The following is a 19100-nucleotide window of genomic DNA, read 5'->3' as shown; positions in this document are numbered from 1 at the left end:
CCATGGGATTATATGTTTACGGCACGAACATCATGATTCACATAACAGGAAATGCATTGCCAGAGTAGATTACAAAAACGTGATCTTTCTTGAGCGCTTTCCAGACGTTATAATGTGGTAGGTTATTCAACAGAAAGTCTGAAAATCGTCGTCTGGGTTTCTGAATGGATTGTTTGTAGATTGCATTCCAGATATCGCTGATGTGGCCGCCACAATGCTTAATCGCAGTTTTACTTAGGCCCTAGTCTTCAAAATCTTGAAAATCACTTGTTTTGCACTCTGCAAACTAAAGTCAAAACACAGAAGTTGATGTGGTGCAAAATAGGCCTAAGGTACATAAATGCCGAAAGGGAAAAGCTTGTGCTTTACGTTACGAGAGAACAGGGTTGGTTGCATTAGCCGTGACTTGCGATTGCAGATTAAGTAGCCACAACATTACTGAGAGTGCAGCTGATATGAAACATCCAATAAGGACAGGCACACTTAAGAATGACGAATTGGAGATTTAAGCAGAGACAGAGTAAACATTTATATGAGTACATTCCCCTGACCCATGGAGTGCATTCAATGGAGTATCCATCGTTGGGGAATGAGAAAAGTCAAATGCATAGTCGTTTTATAGGAAAAGTCATTCCAAGGCCTGGCTTCGCCCCTGATAGCGATACCCTTGATGTCCTCAGCAAAAGTCATTTTATAAACTTGGACCAATAAACTTAAAGTTAAGGTTTGGATCCAGGGTACAAAAAAGGTAATGGTGTTTTGTCGGGTTTACTGGCATAATCAAGGAGGAAATGGTCTGTACATTGCTAGCAGCAGGTTATTAAAGATATTACTTGTGCGACGTTTGCGAATAACAGTCAGTAATGGCCAATGACCATAGAAAAGGTGCCGATTTTTTCTAAGATTACAAATCTGATAGTGCCATTGGCTGCTTCCATGTAACAAACTGTGTGTGAAATTTAAATGGACACGTACCATTCGCCCCTCCGATTTACGGAATTTAAACGTGTAAGTGCAAAGGAACTGCGGGACACTGTTATCGAGGTTCACAGAAGAATTAAACAAAACAAAACAAAACAAACAAACAAACAAACAAACAAACAAACAAACAAGAGGAGGAAGCAGATACAACCCTCTGGCGGGTTTGCTGTTGAAAATACACATGTAACATTTAGTGTAACTTAGAAAAGGTTATTTTCCTCGAGCAGGATCCAATGAGTGCAAATATAGAATGATGTTGTTGCATTAAGAAGAGTCGGGTTGACGTGGTGGTTCTTTCCTCGCATTTCACCTCTGCAGCCCGGGTTCGAATCCTGGCTCGGTCTACATGAGAATTGGGTTTTCAGCCCCTACCTGATTCCGTGGGTTTTACCCAGAATATTCCTCTGGGGGTTTTCCTCCCACCTTAAAATCTGTAACTGCTTCTCATTGTCTCCTCTTTACAGGTTTCTTGCTAGCTGGAGTGCCCAGTGCGCCTTTGTGGAACCTTTGGCGTCGTTACCAGAATTAATTAATTAATAATAAATAATAACACTGATTGACATCGACACTAAAACAAAATGAAAAAGTACCATCGTCAAAGAGACTGGGGTTGAGTAGAGCGATGATTAGTAATACAGAGATCATTAACCCCCCCCCCCTTCAAAAAAATAGTCTGGCCATCTAACACCTCCCCGAGACGTCTGCTGTCGCATAACGTCGCATGATTGTAACTCCAAACAAAAAATGTGATGGCGCTGCGTGTAAACCCCAGCGAAGCACAATGTAATCTCACATTTAGCATTAATTTCTGAATGCAATCTGTGACACATACGTCTTGAAAAAAAAGAATAATTATGCATACGAAATTTCAAAAACTACAGCTTAAACTCATTTTGTTTAAAATGCATTAAAAATATTTTTCTTAAAGAAAGTTGACTTTGTACGTTTTACAAACTAAGTTTTCTTTCGGGTGGTCTTGATGCAGTTTTGAGCGTTTTTTTTTTTTTCGTAAATGGCTAATAATAATTTGTTAAGAATACTGTGGTTCAACACGTTGACAGTCAGCCTTTGCTTTCTTTATACTCACAAATACTTACCATAAAAGGGAAAAACACTTAGTGATATCCACTCCTTATATATGTGCTTTAAAAAATCAGATTCGGACTCGGATTTTTGAAATCCGACATGGACTCAGCTTTTTCGAAAAAGTGCTTTAGAAGTGGAGGGGGTGTAAATACTGGTTGCCCCATTCATGTATCGTTTGATTTGGACAAAGTCAATTACTGTAACTGAATAAAAAGGCTCCAAGTGAAATCATGTTTGAAATCAACACCTTAAATTGAACAAGGTGGGTAGATTACTTGTCACGTACCTTTTGAAAATTCAAGGACAGCTGCATTTCTCACAAACCACAAGCACCTGGCATGCTTCCGCGTTTGCTTATATCTGCCCACTTTTTCTGGTGATGCTATCGGAGAGCTTGCAATATCAGACACAACAGGAGTTCCACGTGTGCACTTAGATCAGGAAGAAAGTGGTTACACTTTACAGGAATATATACCCTACACACCATCTGATGATAAAAGAAACAAGGCATCAGATTTTCTGTACATATAGAGCTGGAGGAAACAGCTTCTCATTACAGGAACATGCAGAGAGGTACGTACGTGTGATCTTTTGGGGAGTGCTTTACGTTACATTCACCACAAGTGTAAACAACGAATGCATCAAGGTAGTCATCCCAGTTTTTGATTGGATGGTTTGCTCACATTGTGAGTATGAGCGGCACAACGTTTAAGAGCAATTTCCCTATCTCTTCAGGCCAAGAAAATAATGAATTAGGGAAGGGTCCATGACAAATCGCTTTTACTATAACGAGCACGAAAGGAGACAGGCTTAGATACGACAATCTCCGTACGCACAGGAAAAATTACGATTGAAAAGTCTTTATACAGAGAACTATAAAAAGAATCCGGCTTAAATTAGAAACTAATAGCAAAAACGATTCAGTGGGATTTTCTGAAGACAAGAATTAACAAGGTCAGAAAACCTGTGAGAAAATGATCAAAATTGCACCCCCGTACGTTTTTAATGGCCCACTCAAATTTCTTGATGCCAAGGCATTTATGCACAAGCGTGCATAATTATGAATTTATCAGTAAAAAGGCCTATCCAACAATGACTTTACTAAGTGTTGTTGCATTCTGGTTATAGACAGCGCTGCAACGCTCTCTATAACCAGCGCGCTGGAGCAAATCCTTGTTGAGGACTTGTGCATCCTCACAACCTTTACCGAGAAAATTCCCCAGAGCGACCCGAACATCCCCCTATGTAAATTCATTGTGAGCATCTGCCTGCGTATGGTGTATTTCCATGATGCAGAATATGTCGCTTGGGTTGGGTTGTTGGGCTTTCGGTCAGTCGCGCAGCCGAATTGACGGTGGGGATATGTAGGTAGGCATCTCCTTCCAAATACATCGAGTCAAATATACATGTGAATAATGGTATCACCAGCTTCGAAAATTAACCCTTCCCCAACCCAGCCCTTGCTTTCCGATGTATTTTTCTGGGACCAAAACAACTTATGACACCATTTGAGGAAACAAAAACTTAACAGAATAGATATTTTGGGGCCCCCAATAAAGTGCTTTGATAATCAACTCGGATGCTTTAATCTCTTTCCCCATTACATTTTCGTTGCTGTTTTTGTTTAACTAAGGGAGGGGGTTGGCTTGAGAAAAAGGAAACGTTTATGAGAAAAAAGTGATAAATATATAGCTATGTGTAATACGGCGATTCGCAACAGTGCGCCTCCAAGAGTTTGCAACGCGTTAACCAATCATAGTGCAACAAATCTGTCGACTCAATGCGCGTTTGAAAAGGGTCGATAGGCTTCCCGTGACCTGGGCTGATGTTTTTGAATAATGTAGCTGTTTCTGAATAATGCTTAATTTAAAGTCACAGCCACAATTTTCCGTCCATTTTCCATCTTCAACTAAGCTGTGCTTGGTTAAATGAATAAAGCTTGTAAAACTTCTGAATCGGGGCTTTGGGTGATTTTCAGCACTGGATACATTCTAATTACCCTCTCAAAACTATTGAACCCGACTTGCTTCGTGTGCAGTTTGTTACTAGAGCATTTAGGCGCACCGCAGGAATGCATGCTGCCCAAAATCAACAGCGCCCTCACATAACCATTGGTCGAGTTCGGGCGGCCTGTTCTTGACACAGGTTTCGTGTTCAAGCTTGAACGGCGGGAAACGCACCCCCAGAACCCTGTTCTCGGAACAGGATCACACATAACCTCCTCGTCAGGACTCTACTCGAACACACGGAAGAACTCGTGAGATTTATTTTTGACCAGCCGAAAAAAGTATCGATATGGCCTACAAGGCCGAAGACAATGGAAAGTTTTACAAAATTAACATTAATAATTTTCCATGACAGAAATGATTGTACGTTCGAGGCGTTCGAGAGGCAGACCCACGAACAAGTTGAGCTGTTCGTGAACAAACAAGAACAAGCCGCCCGAACTTCCCCCCTCTGCCGTTGTGTTTAACTCCGATAATTGAAAGAATTGTCAAACAAAAGCATTATGAACATTGCACGGACTCTTGCGGCCAGACGACTATCCACGTTAACAAGAAGGTATAGGGACCTCAACAAACAAATAACAACATAGGAATAAAAACACCTAGCAGCATTTTCTCTCGAGGCCTGGTTGAAAGCTTTTGAACTCCCCAATATTCCATGTAGTAGCGATTCCCAAGGCGCCAGCACGTGGGCCGTGTTTTGTGGACCCCAAATAAATTCTGATGAATGCAGCATCGCTGGAGCGAAGTTTGCGACATAGAGCCTGAAAGTAAATGGTCACGAGGCGAGCTTCCGGAACCTTTGGGCTGACATTGGGCCATCCGATCACGTTTGGATAAACAATTCCTAACTGACAGCACCCCGTGAACACTCATGTTGGAATTTTACCTTTGTCTTCCTCGAGTCATATTTAGGAAAAGTCACCTGGAGATCGATGGGTTAATAGCGGCCGTTTAGGTCCGGCGATATAGATCTTCATGTTCATGCACGTTTGTTTTCACTCCGCGTTTTCTTGAGTACGAGATTGTACAACCTTGCAAAGATTTAGCCACAAAAAAAAATCTGCAGTCGATGGGTTCCAGATTCCGTTGAGTTGATACCACGCAATTGTTGACAGCAAAGGCTAGATAAAATATTAGAAGCTTTTGTAGAAGTAGAATACTGCTTTATGTTTATTATTATCATTTTATATTCCCTTCTTACTGATATGTGATGCCTCTAGATTATTGTAAACGGGGTTTTATCAGCGACCCTCATCTGGCTGCCTACCGTGTATATTTTAATTAAATAAACCAGAATAAATAAATTACTTTATAAATTATAAACGTGTGTAAAATATTTTGCTATTTCGGCTTTTAAAGAGTGCAAATGTTTATCTGCGTACAATCCTGCAGGTCATTTTTTGGCAGAATATTTCTCTTTTAGGTTAGGTAATTTTACAGTTTGTTTTAATTGATATACTAGCAGATATTTTTGAGTCCCTTTTTCGAGTTGGATTTTTAAAGAAGTAAATGAAGGAAAAATATTACAAATTCTAAAATCTTTGCACTTTATTTTTCATATTCAAGATTTCCGGAAGGGCGCCATCAGGGGTCAACTTTCAGGCTCTATTGTGTGTGTGTGTGGGGGGGCTTCATCAACACTCAACTGATGCATGCAATCACTGGCCATATGCTGTGAATATACTAAATTCGTACGTTTCCTGCGAAATCATTGACCTCGGTTTCGGCAGTGTACTTTTTTTAAGAGTAACAATCCATTGTCTTTGGTTTACATTCCGGAAAACTGATTTATTGTATACGAACGGGTAAACGATTCAAACAGGCACAGTTGAGGTGTGATCGAGTTGTGTGAATGTTTTCAGTCAACAGGGTAGAATTACTGCCTTATGCTTCTTCTAGGTGATTGATCTATCTGCCTTGAGTAGAAGCAACTTTTTATCGGTTGGAAAGAGCCATGCCGGTCACGAGTGTTTGTTTTGTTTGTTAGTGACGAGAACACAAGGCATGCATATCATAATTGTTCGTCAACCAGCGAAGTGAAGTTCCTACTAAAGGGGCAAGGAAACTGCGCCCTCTCTTGGCATAGCTCGGCCCCATTGACGGCAAATGCATAAGGATCAGTCACAGGAAGAGGAATTAGTCAGAGAACTGCTTTCTTTGCACTGTAACATGGAGGGTGCCATCGAATAGAATGCTTCAAAATTCCTCTGTGTACGTATCAGAGTTAAATTGCCGAGTATCGATAGGGGTGCATGCACCTGGTGTCAGTGATTCGCCTTGCTTGACAGAAAACGATATTGGCACACGTAATATGAATGCATAAAACAAATTACCTTCTCGACAAACTGTACCACATAATTATCGCTCCGGTATCGGCTGACGTTGAAGGGACTTCACAGTTCAGTGGATGACATTCATGAAGTGTTGCCCCCTTTTGTCAGATTGTACAGTCGTACCATTAAATTAATTCCAATTATTGTCTCAATTACTGTCATCAGACTTATGGTAAAAGGATTAGTTTTTCGAAATCAATTATTATCCTTTGCTGAAGAAATATTGACATTGTTGAACGGATCCCAGCTAAAATACAAACATAATTAACTTAATGAACGGCACAATGCACTGAAAATAGGACTATCTAGATAAAATCAGCTTGTTTATTTAGCTGCTACAGTTTTTGCAATATTAACTTTAAGCGAATTAATTTGTAAATGCTTTGTTTTTAAAAACAGATTTCTTGTTTTAAAAAGAACACACTTCATACAGCCTGGGGGTACTGTTATTACATTCAGAAACTACATTTTTAATCTTATCTGTACTTGCAATATTATATTCTGCATAATTGTCTTGCTTAACTTCAGCTTGCCGTGCTTAATACTAGTAGTTCATGCTTAAATTAACCATTTAAAATCAGCCAAACAATGTGTGGGATTTTTCACTGCTGGACACTAAAACCGTAATCAGTGCGAAATACATAATAATCATGAAAGAAGTGGCAATGTACAAATCAAGCCAATTAAACTTACTCACTTTTTCAATAGCTGGGAAATGTTGGCCTCTGTGTAAACGCATTTTTATTCAATCTTAGATTGTTGTGAATATGTGACATACCGTTGCTTTGAAATTTTAATTTCCCACGATGTTCACTACAAAACGGTTAACTTTACTTTTGATCAGAAAATTCTGCAGTAATAATCATTATTTTTATTCTGAATTTTAAATGAATTTGAATCAGGAAATGGAGACTGTACATGTTTATATGATATATGTTTTTGTGTGCAACACTACCGCGAGGATTCATGCATGACCAGAAATCCGGAATGGCACACTGAAACCTGACTTCACCTCAGCGTTTATTTTTATTGGGTGAGGGATCTACGTTTGTACGCTGTAGAATTTCTCTTGCCATTTAAACTTCAAGGAATAGGCCTACTTATCAGTAGTATTGATGGATACTACTGAACATTGACGTGCAGTGACCGTGTACATATCGTGTGCGATTTCATAAGATGAAAAATCAAATAGAAAATCAATAATTTCAGAATATTGAGGCAAAACGTTATTTTCTTGTTAATCGTAAACAAACTTTCTGTTTTCATGAACTGATAAACTGTTTTGACGAACTTCTCTTTTGTCCTGATTAAAAGTCACCTCATTGGCGGCGCAGAAATAGAGACTACAAGGTTGTCTGCACGAGTCAGTATGTGAGCTCATACATTCGAACGAATGGAAAAAAACACAAACGGTAACAAACGCGCCTATTCACTGTGAAATGACTTGGTGCTATTTTCGTGGTCTCTCTTGGACGTGCAAATAATAAAAGTGAGGTATAAATAAAGCAAAACGTATCCCTGCACAGGACCTAACTTAATGAGCAAGGAGACATCCGACTCGTACAGGTGACGTAACATTAGTCTAAACCAAACCCACCGCTCATTAAAGTTACAGGGCATTGTTGAACTAGACGTTAACGCACAATTTGACGGTTCATCTAGTGAGATCTTATAATCAGAGGTCCATGATGAAGTCACACGAATCGAATTGAAATAAACATCTAGACCACGCAGCTGTTCACGCACATTGGAGAGACGGCGCCGTTCTCCTTTGTAATTCCGTCTTGTTTCATCACGTTTCGCGCGCATTTTTGTGTCCGTCCTCCAGCAAATGACACCACGGTAGGACAGCGCATATGTACGCACTGCCTGCCTATAATCTTTTTATCCATGAGAGGGAATAGTGTTACACTTGTCTTGCGCAATTCTGTTTTTATAGAAAAAGAACAGTGACGTCCTCGTTAATTCATTGAATCTGTGCGAGCACACTAGTCAAAGTGTAATATTCCAAAGAGGATTAATACAGTTACCTCAGAACTACCGTTTTGCTTGATATAGGAGGCTTGACGCGGTCGAGATCATACTCAACATGTTACAAAGCGCTGGGGAATTTCTGTCCACAAAGAGAAAATGTTATTTTACAAAAGTCAGATCTACAAACTACACACTCTCCTTATGGGTACAAAAGGCGATGGAGCAATTGAAGAAATGGGAATCAGGGAGAAGTACACAAGCGATCACACTGTCTCATAAATGTATGAAATAACTAAGTGACCACTAAGGGGTGCAAATTGTAAAATGAAAGAAATCAAACGATGGGATTTGAAGTTGATAGCGTATTTCTGAAATGTATAACACGGACGAGGCAATCTACTTCCATCTCCCTTGCAAGTGCTTGATAAATGGAATCACGACATTTCGACAAAAGTAAAAAGGTGGTGTGAACAAATTGGCTCTCCCTAACCCTAACTTCACTAAGCTAATTAGTTGCTACCTTAATTTTTATCTCAGTACGTTTCAGCGAGTAGAAATTCCCTTTCCAGGTTACCCAAATCACACCCTTAGCGTACACATCCGTCTGCCCACTCAGGTACACGCCATTGAGATTTGAGTAGTGACACTCTACATACCACCAAGCACCGGAGTAAAGTAAAGCACACTCAGAACCAGCCACGTCGTTGTCGTGGTCTTTGGTGCTGAAGGGATAACTACTATGATATGACAACGAATCACCTGCAATCAGTCGGTAGGATAATAATAACATTGGCAATTTACAACAATGAAGACACGTTAGGCTGATAATCATAGTTATTACTGAGCATTTCCGAAACTCATATTTTCATGAAGAGTACATTGTGCAGTCACACGTGAATATAATTCTAAATGGAGTAGTCAGGTATGTTACAATATTACCATACTCAGATTCCGTAGTTGAAACCCATTTCCCGTGCACAGCAGTTCGTAAAACAAAACAGCACAACTTACCAGCCGTTCCGGAGTAGCCTTGCACCGTCAACCTGTAGTTGTCACTCCCATCAGCAACACTAAACATGTCATACTCGGCATACACAGTGTTGTTTTCGAAGTCCTCGAGATCGACACGTAGTCGGTACGCGCCCTGAGCGGTGAGTCGATGCAGGTTGTCATTGCCGAGCCAGAACTCGCCGTTCAGATCACCGAAGCCCCGGCGGTAGCTCTCCCAGTCACGATAGAAGTCAACAGAGCCGTCTTGACGGCGTTGGAACACCTGTAAAAAAAGTTAATGTTCTATATTACCCTCTCGCATTTCATCCTGCGGATCTGGCGTCTCGTATTAATTGTAGTACACTGTACCAAAATTTGATTAAATATAAGGCTATGCAACACCATGTGTGAGTAAATTACATCACAAAATTATTTATGTATAATTATCTATACAAATGAACACCTTAGCAGCATCACTTCTCATAAAAACTAGAAAATAATGATGCAACCTTTTAATGATCCAAAGATTTCATAGAAATAATGTATACCGGTGCTGATAATGTTCTTCGATTAATCTGGTCTGTATATATCACATTTTATCCAAGCACAACCCAACCAGCAGGCTTTCAGTTCCTTAAGCGCTAACTAATAACTACGCACAACATACCGTCCATCCACCACCGTCTGTCTCCATGTCACAGTACACATTGAAAGGACCTTCGTGATCTGCAGGTTGGACCGTATACACACCACTGATTGTCACACCGTTTGCCAAGGCGTCGGAGCAGTCCTTGTGAGGCGTCAGAGGGGGCACTGAAGGCGTAAGAGGGGGCACTGAAGGCGTAAGAGGGGGCACTGAAGGGGTAACAGGTACAGCTGCAATTCAACAAAAGCGAGCAACATGTTCATCGATTTGAAAAACATCGAAGAAGTTATATATCGTGCCTAAAAACTCACCTATGGTAGAGTTTTACTGAATATTCAGCTATCGAAATTCCATATGCGGAATATTACTACAAGGATCATGAAACCCTATAATGGTAGTTGAAATTCAACCCATTTGCTCCATGCTGGAGGAAAATAAATGACGCAAAAGGCAGCTCAGCGGATGTTCAGGTCTGACCAATAATTTTGAAAAGATCCTGCACAATTTATCCAATGAATTATTCCTCAATGAACTGCAAACCTACCTGTCGTGCTTCTCAGGAGCGCGGAGAGCTCAATGACTGTTTCAGTTATCTGGTCTAGCTGCAGTTTAAAGCCATTTAACTCCGCAGACAGACCGTCTACCTTGTTACCGACTTTTGCTTCTTGTTTGGCCAGCCAAAGGTTCGTGTCCTGTAGTTCGTCTGCAACAATTTCTCGGATCGCAGTGCAGTTACAACCGCTCCCGGGGCACGAGGGACCATCGAGTGGGTTTATGACTATATGCTGCTCATAGACAGGTGGAGCCCCCCTCGAAATAATGGGGTGTGCATTAACCGTGACCGTGGTGACGAGGCCGAACATGACAAATGCAAGGAAAGGAAAATGCTGAACCGACTTCATGCTGAAAGATGACTTTACAATATCTGGGAGAAGATTGGTAGTCACTTCTTATGTTGACGAGTTTATAAAGACAAAGGTCGGTGCTCTTCCTTTATTAACCAATCCCGGTCACATACACTGGAGACCGATTGAAGTAGCCTTCAACAATGAACTTCCATTTCCAGGCCAGCTTCTTTGCATATTTGACGGCAACTCGGTAAACGCTTTGGATTTATCAAGACAACAAACGTGTGCCTGGGTGGTCTTCAAATTTCAAGATGGGGAGAATGGACGTGACAAATACCTAAGCCGCAAGCGAGGCTATTATCAGTATCCATTCCCTAGGGCCCAGTCTTAAACATTACAGCTAAGCATTATTTACCCTATTCCCATTCATAAATACCTTTTTATAGTCAGAAAGTCAAAGCATACTCAATAATTGCACATTTCAAACGATTCTCCAACCATTTTTATGGAGTACAGTATGCTCTTGGGAACGTCTTGAACAATGTCCTTATGTGGAGATTGGTACGCGTGTGGTTCATGCTACTTGAGCTATGCACGTGTGCCAGGCTGGTTTTAAGCATGTGCTTAAGACCGGTTAATCACACATTTATTCCCATCCATAAATACCGTTTTAGCCTGAGAGTCAAAAGGAGTCAATATAGACAACACACCACCATCACACACTGGACTGGTTATGTTCTTCAACTAACAAGAGGGTTGTTAAAGGAAGAAATAGAAAACATTTAGTTCATGTGAAGCATTTTAAACTAACAAAAAATATGTAACCAATTCGAAAAATCGTAAATTAATTGTGTCCCCAAAATGAATAAAATGATGCTGCGTTTCCCCACCCACAAAAACCCCCCTTTGGTCGTTCGCGTTCCCATAATGACGTCATCGCCAGAGTGCTGACATGTACAATGTGCATTGCGCACAACACGTGCAGCATCGCACGCTTCAATAGACCACATTGTGGTTGATGTAGCTTGGCCCACAGATAAACACTATCTTAGTTCAGGTAGAGCTTAAAAGACAAAGTCCTACCGTTTGCAAAACAGCTGGTAAGGGGTTTTTTGTGGGTGGGGAAATGCAGGATCTTTTTATTCATTTTGGGGTCACAATTAATGGGTAAATATGAAATTTAAGATGTTTTTGAAATGGTTACATATTTATTGTTATTTTGAAATATTTCACGTGGACTAAATGTTTTTAATTACTGTTAACCTAAAAGACCGGGTATGTAACAGGATGGCTAAACTGTTTAAGGTATTTATGAACCTTTTTCAAAGTCTGAGGATGTTAATCGCAGTAGATGACCTCGTCCTGAGAGTGAATGATCAATCCTCCAACTAGGGATTTTGACAAAAGTGATTAACAGTAAATTCTTTGCAGTCAATTGCAAAGTGGTAGGACGTAGAAATGTTGCTTTCCCGGTATTATAAGACTTAGTGGCCAGTCTTTGTGCTGCCTCCAGATCACTTGCGTTGTGTATACAGGCCACTCCCATTTTGCATGCAACTTGTATGGGTGGTCACAGTTAGCAGAAAATGACACCCATTTACTGGTTTCGATTCCCCTCAATTTTCTTGTGGTCCCTTAATTCTAAATAGCATTTTGTAAACTATTTAGTAACGTACGTCTATTATTATCTAGAGGTCTGATAGCTGCGTGGGATTTTTAACATTGTGTGATTTTTTCCTTTATCACAAAGGCCCTTAAGCGTGCTCGCCTATAGTTATAAATGCCACTTGTAGGAAAACCACCACTGTGACGTCAGAAGAGTAAACCCTATTTCTATGGATTTACTTTATAGTTTCCTTTTAAGAATTCATCGATCCGTTTGGATGAACAGCATTTGCCTGTTCTTCCAAACAAACGGTCAACGTAGTTATGTACAGTCTTAATGCATTCCAGTTTGAATATGGAATTTTGGATGCAAGTGTACATACGACCGGGGGGCACGTCCCGTGTTTCTAGTTAACTATGAGCTCAGGCGAGCACGCCTAAGGGCCCTTGTGAGAATTGAAATTACCGGCGTTGTAATGATATTGTGTTGCGGTTGTAACTCATCGTGAACGCGACTCTACAGCACGCCAAATGAAGTGCAAGCAGTTGTCAGTTTATATCACCTCAGTCATGTAACTGTTACTCAAACAAGTGGAAAGAACTCAACTTACTATTGGAACTAAAATAAGGTCTCAAGCCTAGGCATACAGTAATATACCAAATTTATGTCGCCAAAATAGTGTGGTTTCTTAAGTAAGAGTTTTGTGTATTTCTTACCTGTTGTGGATGAATGATCATAATATGAGACCAGCAAGCCGGAAACATGATACCAGAAATTTGTTTTATCTTATGAAAATGTTTTCTCGGATGTCTCTTCGCAAGAAATAAGTTTGAATCGTTCTGAAGGGAGCTGATGGGTTGCACACTTGTTCCACCCAATTCGAGTAGCGTTAGTAGGCACACTTTTCATATAATATGTCATATGACAGACATGCCCAATAATACATTGTAATTGGCTCAAGAATTATGTTAAGGCTTGAGCAGAATTAGGCCCGTTTCAGACGTCGCGACGTGCTTCTGCCGTGTCGAACTTAAATAAATTGATTTTTTTGAATTTAGCACGGCAGAAGCACGACGTTTGAATCCATTCGGCTCGGCAACTTGATTTTGGCTCGGCAAGAAGCACCTAGCAAGACAGGGTCTGCCGTGCTTCTGCCACTTAGAACGGCACAAGCACGGCACAGTTTCAAACGTCGTGCTTCTGCCGTGTCGAATACAATTTCAATTCGAAGTTGGCGCACATAATTCGGAATGCGCATGCTCCAACGAGCGTACGAGGAAGGAAATGTGAACAAACTATCACTATCAACAAACATGGCGACTTAAATGGAGGATACGCACGATACACAGGGGTGCACTGAACCAATCCAAGCTCCATTGAAAATAGCCTTTAATATCAACCAAGTTTGGAGCCCCATGGCAGGCAACTGAAGTCCCTGACGCCTCTCAAACAAAAAACCTTCAGATTTCATTGGATTTTCAATTTTTAGTAGATTAACCAATGAATTTTTTAATTATCCACCCAAAACAAACTCACCCCCCCCCGATGGGTGCCCCTGAATCTACAGAGATGATCCCTGGGCCATACTGACACAATCCCACCATTTCTTGGCTCAAACAAACCCCTCTGTTTGAAAGAATCTGTAGGGGTACTTTTTGTGCACCTCGGCCTGGCGGAGAATTTCCTTTAAATTGGGACACTGCACCCACAGGCGGAGGACGACAAAACATGTACATTAGGTTCGACAGACAATGACGACATCGACGACGACGACAATGTCAGTGATGTCTGGTTATGTTTCTATTGAGGCATCGGCAGGATCGAGGCACTGTCACGTTCTCTCGGAGCGATGCCAGCAAAAGAGCTATAACACACAATATAAGGGCTCTTCTGTGGGAAACCAATACCTGAGTGAGAAGTATCTGCTGCAGCAAAATTCTTGTTTTTTTCTAGCAGCTCAAATCTTATGTAAGAGAACAAAGCCACCCTTTTTGCTGTGTTGGTCCGCCATATTGGATGTATTTAAGCTAGACTACATAGTTTAAATTAAGTTTGACGTTAATTTGAAACCACCGCCGTGCTTATGTTGCGCTACTGCCGCGCCAAGTTCAATTTAGCTCGACACGGCAGAAGCACGACGCCTGAAACGGGCCTTATTGATGGCTTAATAAATGTAGCTTTAAATCTCCCAAACGTCTTTTAACTTTATGTGTGCGTGTGAATGATGTTCTGGCTTGTTTGGGTGTCTGCACTCGTGTTTAAATTTATATGGTCAAATTCAAACCGTGTAGTCGACTACAGAGTGTTAATCAGTGCCCTAGTCAAGGATGTTTCTGATGAACGACACTCCCGCAAAAGATCACGGAAGTAAAATTTCAAATCGTAAATTTGGGAGAAACATAATGTTAAAACCAGACACATGGTTCGCCACTAACATTCAACCCTCGACGTACACCTCCGGAAGTCTTATCATGCTTCTTGGTACAAGTTAAGATATGTACAAGATAAATAATTATTCTAGTCTTTTAATCTTTTTTTTTTCACCATTTGAAACAACCATTTAAAATTAACTTTATTCTATTATCTTTGAGGTCATCAAGCGTTTTGCAGTGGGTCGTTTTACGGATACCCTAAATACCTCTAAGTTTTGGGTATGCACGGCAATTCTCTCAAGGGATATAATGTTTCTAACTTTAGTAATATAATACATTGTTTGAAGAGTGAACTGTATTCTTCAAATGATTTTTTTCACCAGACCGAAAAGTGAGCGGAAATTTCATTCGATACGCTTTGTACCTTTGCTCCTTCATGCTTAAAAGGAAATCAGGTAGCCCACCATAAAGAGTGAGGTTCAGTTCATACCCTTAGACGAGCGGATACAGGGTTAAAAGAGTTCAGTCACGACAGCCATTGTATATAAAAACATGTTTCTCAATACAAAAGGGAATTGTGTATAAAGGAACACGTTTAGTGCACATGTGAAATCAAAGAACATGTAACAAGAACACTCACATTATGGGAGAGGAATAAACCGAATTACGAATAATGTTCCATTATTCAGTAGATGACCACTCAACCATAGCGAAGGATTGCGGCGGAAAAAGAGCAATTAGTGAATTATTTCAGGATAATGCTGAATTTAGTTTATTTTAATCTCTTTTTCCTGTCATATTCATAAAGGCTCATCCTCTGAAATAAATTTTAGCCGTCTTGTTGGTTTTTGTTTTTGCATTTAACTCATGGCAATCGAAGACAACACAAATAGGTAACGCACTTCAACCGAACACAATGCATCATAAAATACACCATACGCCACGTCAAAAACATTCCAAACAAAACAAAACGAAATCTTCTTGTGCGATATGGATAAACCAAGCCCAATTAAAAAACCTGAACGGGCTGAGAAAAGTGCATTGCACGGACATAGAGTGGAAAACGAGGAAATACTAACGTATTGACTTGCTGTGGTTGTTACTGAGAGTTTATACTCAAATTGACGACTCAATATTGATGTCACATTTGCTATGTTTTCTATTAAGATATTATTAATCAGTGTGTAATACAAACTATGTGACCCGCTAGACTAAAATATAACTCCCCAATAGGATTTGCTTCGAAAATGTTTCATGGTTTGTGTGAAAATTATGTAGTGAACTAATGAAATAAAGTAGTAGGTTTTGAAGAACAATATGCTGTCTTGGACTTTGATATGGGTATAATTTCTATTTTTCGGGTACGAGCATGTTGGCTGAGACAAGTTTCTGTCGTGTTATTCGAAACGTTATTCGATTTACTAGGTTAACTTCCTGCTAAAAAGGAAACCAGACCACAACGTGTATTGACCATCACAAAGTGTCAAGTATCAGTCCATGCCCTTAGACGGGCGGAGGTAGGGTTAGAGAGGTTAAACTGAGATACAATACGGAACTCTGAATAGAGATGGGAATTGTGTAAGGGAACACGTGTTAGAGCCGCGGTTATGTTAAAATAACAGACACAAGGATGACGGAAGAAAAAGAAAAGAAAAGATACTGCTGTTTCTCATATTCCATTCTTAAATCCATTACGCTTAAATGTTCTAGTGGTACAATCCTTGTTTAGGAAAGAGCTCAGAATAAATTGTGTTTACAAGATTGTTGTCCAGTCGAGTCAACGCCATTATATAAGAAATAAAGGCAGAGTTTAAAAAGCGATTTGAATTCCAATAAACTTTGTCAGTTAACTATCTTTGAAATTAACCATTCCTATTGGGCATGCGGACAATAAAAACAAGGTCTGTCCTTTCCCATGCAAAACTTGTCTAGCTGCGGGCATCATTACGCACGTGCACCCTTGTCGGACTTCAGTGCTCACACGTCGGACATAAATCACGACTACGATTGGTCAGACCACAACAAGATGGCGCATAATTAAGTCCACGGATTCCGTGTTTATGTTGGCCTCTATGTTTTAGCTGTGGCACGCTCGTGAAAGGGAACATTTGACATTGTGCAAGAAATTATTCATAGCTGGAGAGACTAAGATCCTTTCAGAAACCCCTCAAGTAGAATTTTAAAATGATGGTGCTGTGGGAAGGTTTAGAGGGCGACAGTGGCACAAACGGAACACCTAAAACACCGGTTAATTACATTTTCTCACAGTCAAGTTATGGCTCATTTGGGAACAAATTGTCGATCAGCAGATGCTTTTCTTGCATTATGCTTAGTACCATTCCCACTGAATGTAACCTGAGCTGAGGCATGGAATATTTTTAGGGCAGATGAATCTACTCCCAAACGAGTTCAGCCTGAAAAATACTCCTTTATACAGACGACTTATCAAATTTGGTTACTAGAGAAAAAAAGTTTTAAACATTTATGAAAATTTGGTGTGTGGCGTTCACCTTTCAAGAAAATGTTTAGTCTCGTTTGCATTTTTTGCACAGTCTTGAAAATTCTTTGTATTCATTATCGAAAAGGAACTACAAACTATTATTTTCTAGTCCTTTAAGAAGCATTTGTTTTATGAGATCCGTTGCGACTTTTGTCTAGGCAACGTACCTTCGATTTTGACACTCACTGCAAAGGCTTTAAGTTTTCCCAACGCATCTAATGAAGTTAACCGTTCCTATTTTCAAAATCTATATATCGTAAAACAACTCTTGAGATGTTCCGCATTAAAATTCTTCAGTACACTCAGTGTACTGTGTATGGTGCTCAAAGGAAAAAGGCCGAGAGGCTTCAGGTGAAAAAGAGACTCCGTGGTATGGGGATGGAAATTTTAGCGAATATGGTACAGTAGGATTCATTTTCCTAAACATACTCATTAACTATAGCGCCCTCAGTTGGTATGCATAAGACAATTTCTTTCCCGCTGTATTTTGAATAACAGTCAGTTGGCATTTTACACAAATATGGGCTCGTGATGGACCGTTTAATCAGTCGACTGACTCGATACTCTCCTGTCTTTCAAAGTGTTTGGAATGGAACTTTACTCCAAGGAAATTCCAGATTTTAGAGGCTTTCTGGTTCAAACAGGAACTAAAGAAGTCTATTGAAGACAGATCATTACTGAAAAAACTGGCCTCAGCGTCCGGTCAATTACAAGTAAGCTAAGTATCTTCTGAACATTTTTCTGTGCAAATGCATGTATCGAACCATACGATCGGCCGTTACCGTTAGATTCGCGCCGCAAATAATGCAAAAAATGCATTATAAACCAGAATGAAATTCCGTTTTGTACCACGTACAACACATGCGGCGCTCATGGGGGCTTGAAAACTCAGGGAAAACAGGCCAGAGTGAGGTCATTTAAGAAGGGCCAATTCGGTCACCAAAAACCACGAAGACCGTGTTAAGCACGCACGCATAAACATATTTGTTATGCCTACCGGAACAAATTACAAATGGGGAGGCAAAACAACATCGGAAAACACAAGGGATAAAAGGGGATGAAAACCGAAAAATGAGACTCACAATCGACACTGTTCAAATGTATAATCCACTCTCTTAAATATTTATTACTACAAAGCTGATGAGTGCCTACCTCAGAAATATTTCCCCCGGAGAAAAAAAGTCGTTTCCCCCGGGAAACATCTATGATCGGGTCTGAGGCAAACGTGTGGCAGGAAAAGGATCTTAAGTAGCACGCGAACACTCAGTTTCCTTTATCCAAAATGTTCACCATCCCATGCCAGGGTAGGATTTTGTGATTTGCGAACAATTATTACACTTTCGGTCCAGGTCGGTTTGCTTATTATCATAGGCCTACAACGCAAGTTCTGTTTTTGTTACAACATAAAAAATAAAGATAATACCAAAGGAATACGCGAGCAAATTTCTTCGGTCTACCCACGGTTTATGGACAATAAACGAGGCGTGCATTTCCCTTATATACATAATATAAGGACGAAGAAAAACTGGTTTGCATTGCGAGAAAATGTAACCAAAATTTAAAAAAATACTTTATGAGCAGCACGGCATAGGTTCACCAGATCATACGTTTTCCATACTTGTATGCACATTGTCTAGGAACAGAAGGAACAATAGAACAGATTACGTGTGAAACAGCATTAATCGAATTTATGGGACACGAGTCGTCTTTATCAGAGAAGGAAAAAGTGTTCATTCTCTGCTTTCACCAAGCAAC

General features: G+C 40.2%; 1 protein-coding gene across 2 annotated transcripts; it reads right to left on the bottom strand.

Moving 5' to 3' along the window:
* Window positions 1–5259: 5259 nt before the first annotated feature.
* LOC147797717 (microfibril-associated glycoprotein 4-like) lies at window positions 5260–11045 on the bottom strand. Of its 2 annotated transcripts, XM_087141918.1 has the most exons (5): window positions 10564–11045; window positions 10041–10249; window positions 9395–9656; window positions 9040–9142; window positions 5260–8522 (listed from the first exon to the last, which is right to left on the bottom strand). In XM_087141918.1, coding segments are annotated over exons 1-5 (933 nt in total). In that variant the 5' UTR covers window positions 10922–11045; the 3' UTR covers window positions 5260–8521. The 2 variants fall into 2 exon arrangements, with proteins under 2 accessions (XP_086998044.1, XP_086998043.1); XM_087141917.1 differs by having other exon boundaries at window positions 5265–9142; window positions 10564–11041.
* Between the last annotated feature and the right edge of the window lie 8055 nt (window positions 11046–19100).

Source organism: Acanthaster planci, linkage group LG10 (genome assembly GCF_054643075.1).
Source record: "Acanthaster planci isolate LZ-2023a linkage group LG10, COTS_SCS, whole genome shotgun sequence".
NCBI classification, from domain to species: domain Eukaryota; kingdom Metazoa; phylum Echinodermata; class Asteroidea; order Valvatida; family Acanthasteridae; genus Acanthaster; species Acanthaster planci.
Note: the sequence above shows the minus strand (reverse complement) of the source record. Positions and strands in the feature narration are given on the sequence as shown.